The following is a 514-nucleotide window of genomic DNA, read 5'->3' as shown; positions in this document are numbered from 1 at the left end:
TTACTTACCTGTGGGCACCTACCGCCTTTCCTGATGGCCCCATGGTGACATCTGGCCACTTGTTTGCAGCTGAGGAAGATGAGGAGTTCTTTGATGGGGAGGAAGAAGAGCTGGAGGAGGATGCAGTGCCCGAGAGGACGGTGATGGGTAAGGAGCAGCATGGCTGAGCCCACCTCCCCGGGACCCTGGGCTTGGAACCCCCTTGACCCCCCCCCCTCTCCCCTGGCAGCTTCCCAGTAGCTGCAGCCACGTTGCCAGCGCAGGAGAAACGCCGCGGGCGCAGGATGTCTGGCGACGGGACTCGGGATGGGGGGGGGATACGCCGTGGGGGCCGGTGGGCTCGTGAGCCGGCGCCTGGTCCAGCACAGGACACTTTTCTATACAGGTGCAAACGGGACAATTCCGCACGTTTTGTATCTTCCTTGTTTTGTATATAGTTGTCACGGATTTGAATTTTGTGTATTTTGTAAAGAAAACTGGTGGTTTGGGTGGTTATTTTTATCTCGCCTCTTGG

At 57.4% G+C, this 514-nt stretch overlaps 1 protein-coding gene across 1 annotated transcript in view; it reads left to right on the top strand.

The window, feature by feature from the left end:
- Positions 1-147, top strand: part of LOC104491321 (E3 ubiquitin-protein ligase TRIM63-like) — a gene marked incomplete at both ends in the record, with an annotated part of 2,055 nt that extends 1,908 nt beyond the window's left edge. Inside the window, one exon of the mRNA XM_010133722.1 lies at positions 70-147. Coding sequence (XP_010132024.1) covers positions 70-147 — 78 coding nt within the window. The remainder of the gene's footprint in view (positions 1-69) is intronic.
- Between the last annotated feature and the right edge of the window lie 367 nt (positions 148-514).

The sequence above is a fragment of the Buceros rhinoceros genome, unplaced genomic scaffold (assembly GCF_000710305.1).
Source record: "Buceros rhinoceros silvestris isolate BGI_N320 unplaced genomic scaffold, ASM71030v1 scaffold20420, whole genome shotgun sequence".
Taxonomy (NCBI): Eukaryota; Metazoa; Chordata; class Aves; order Bucerotiformes; family Bucerotidae; genus Buceros; species Buceros rhinoceros.
This window is presented reverse-complemented; position numbering and strand designations above follow the sequence as displayed.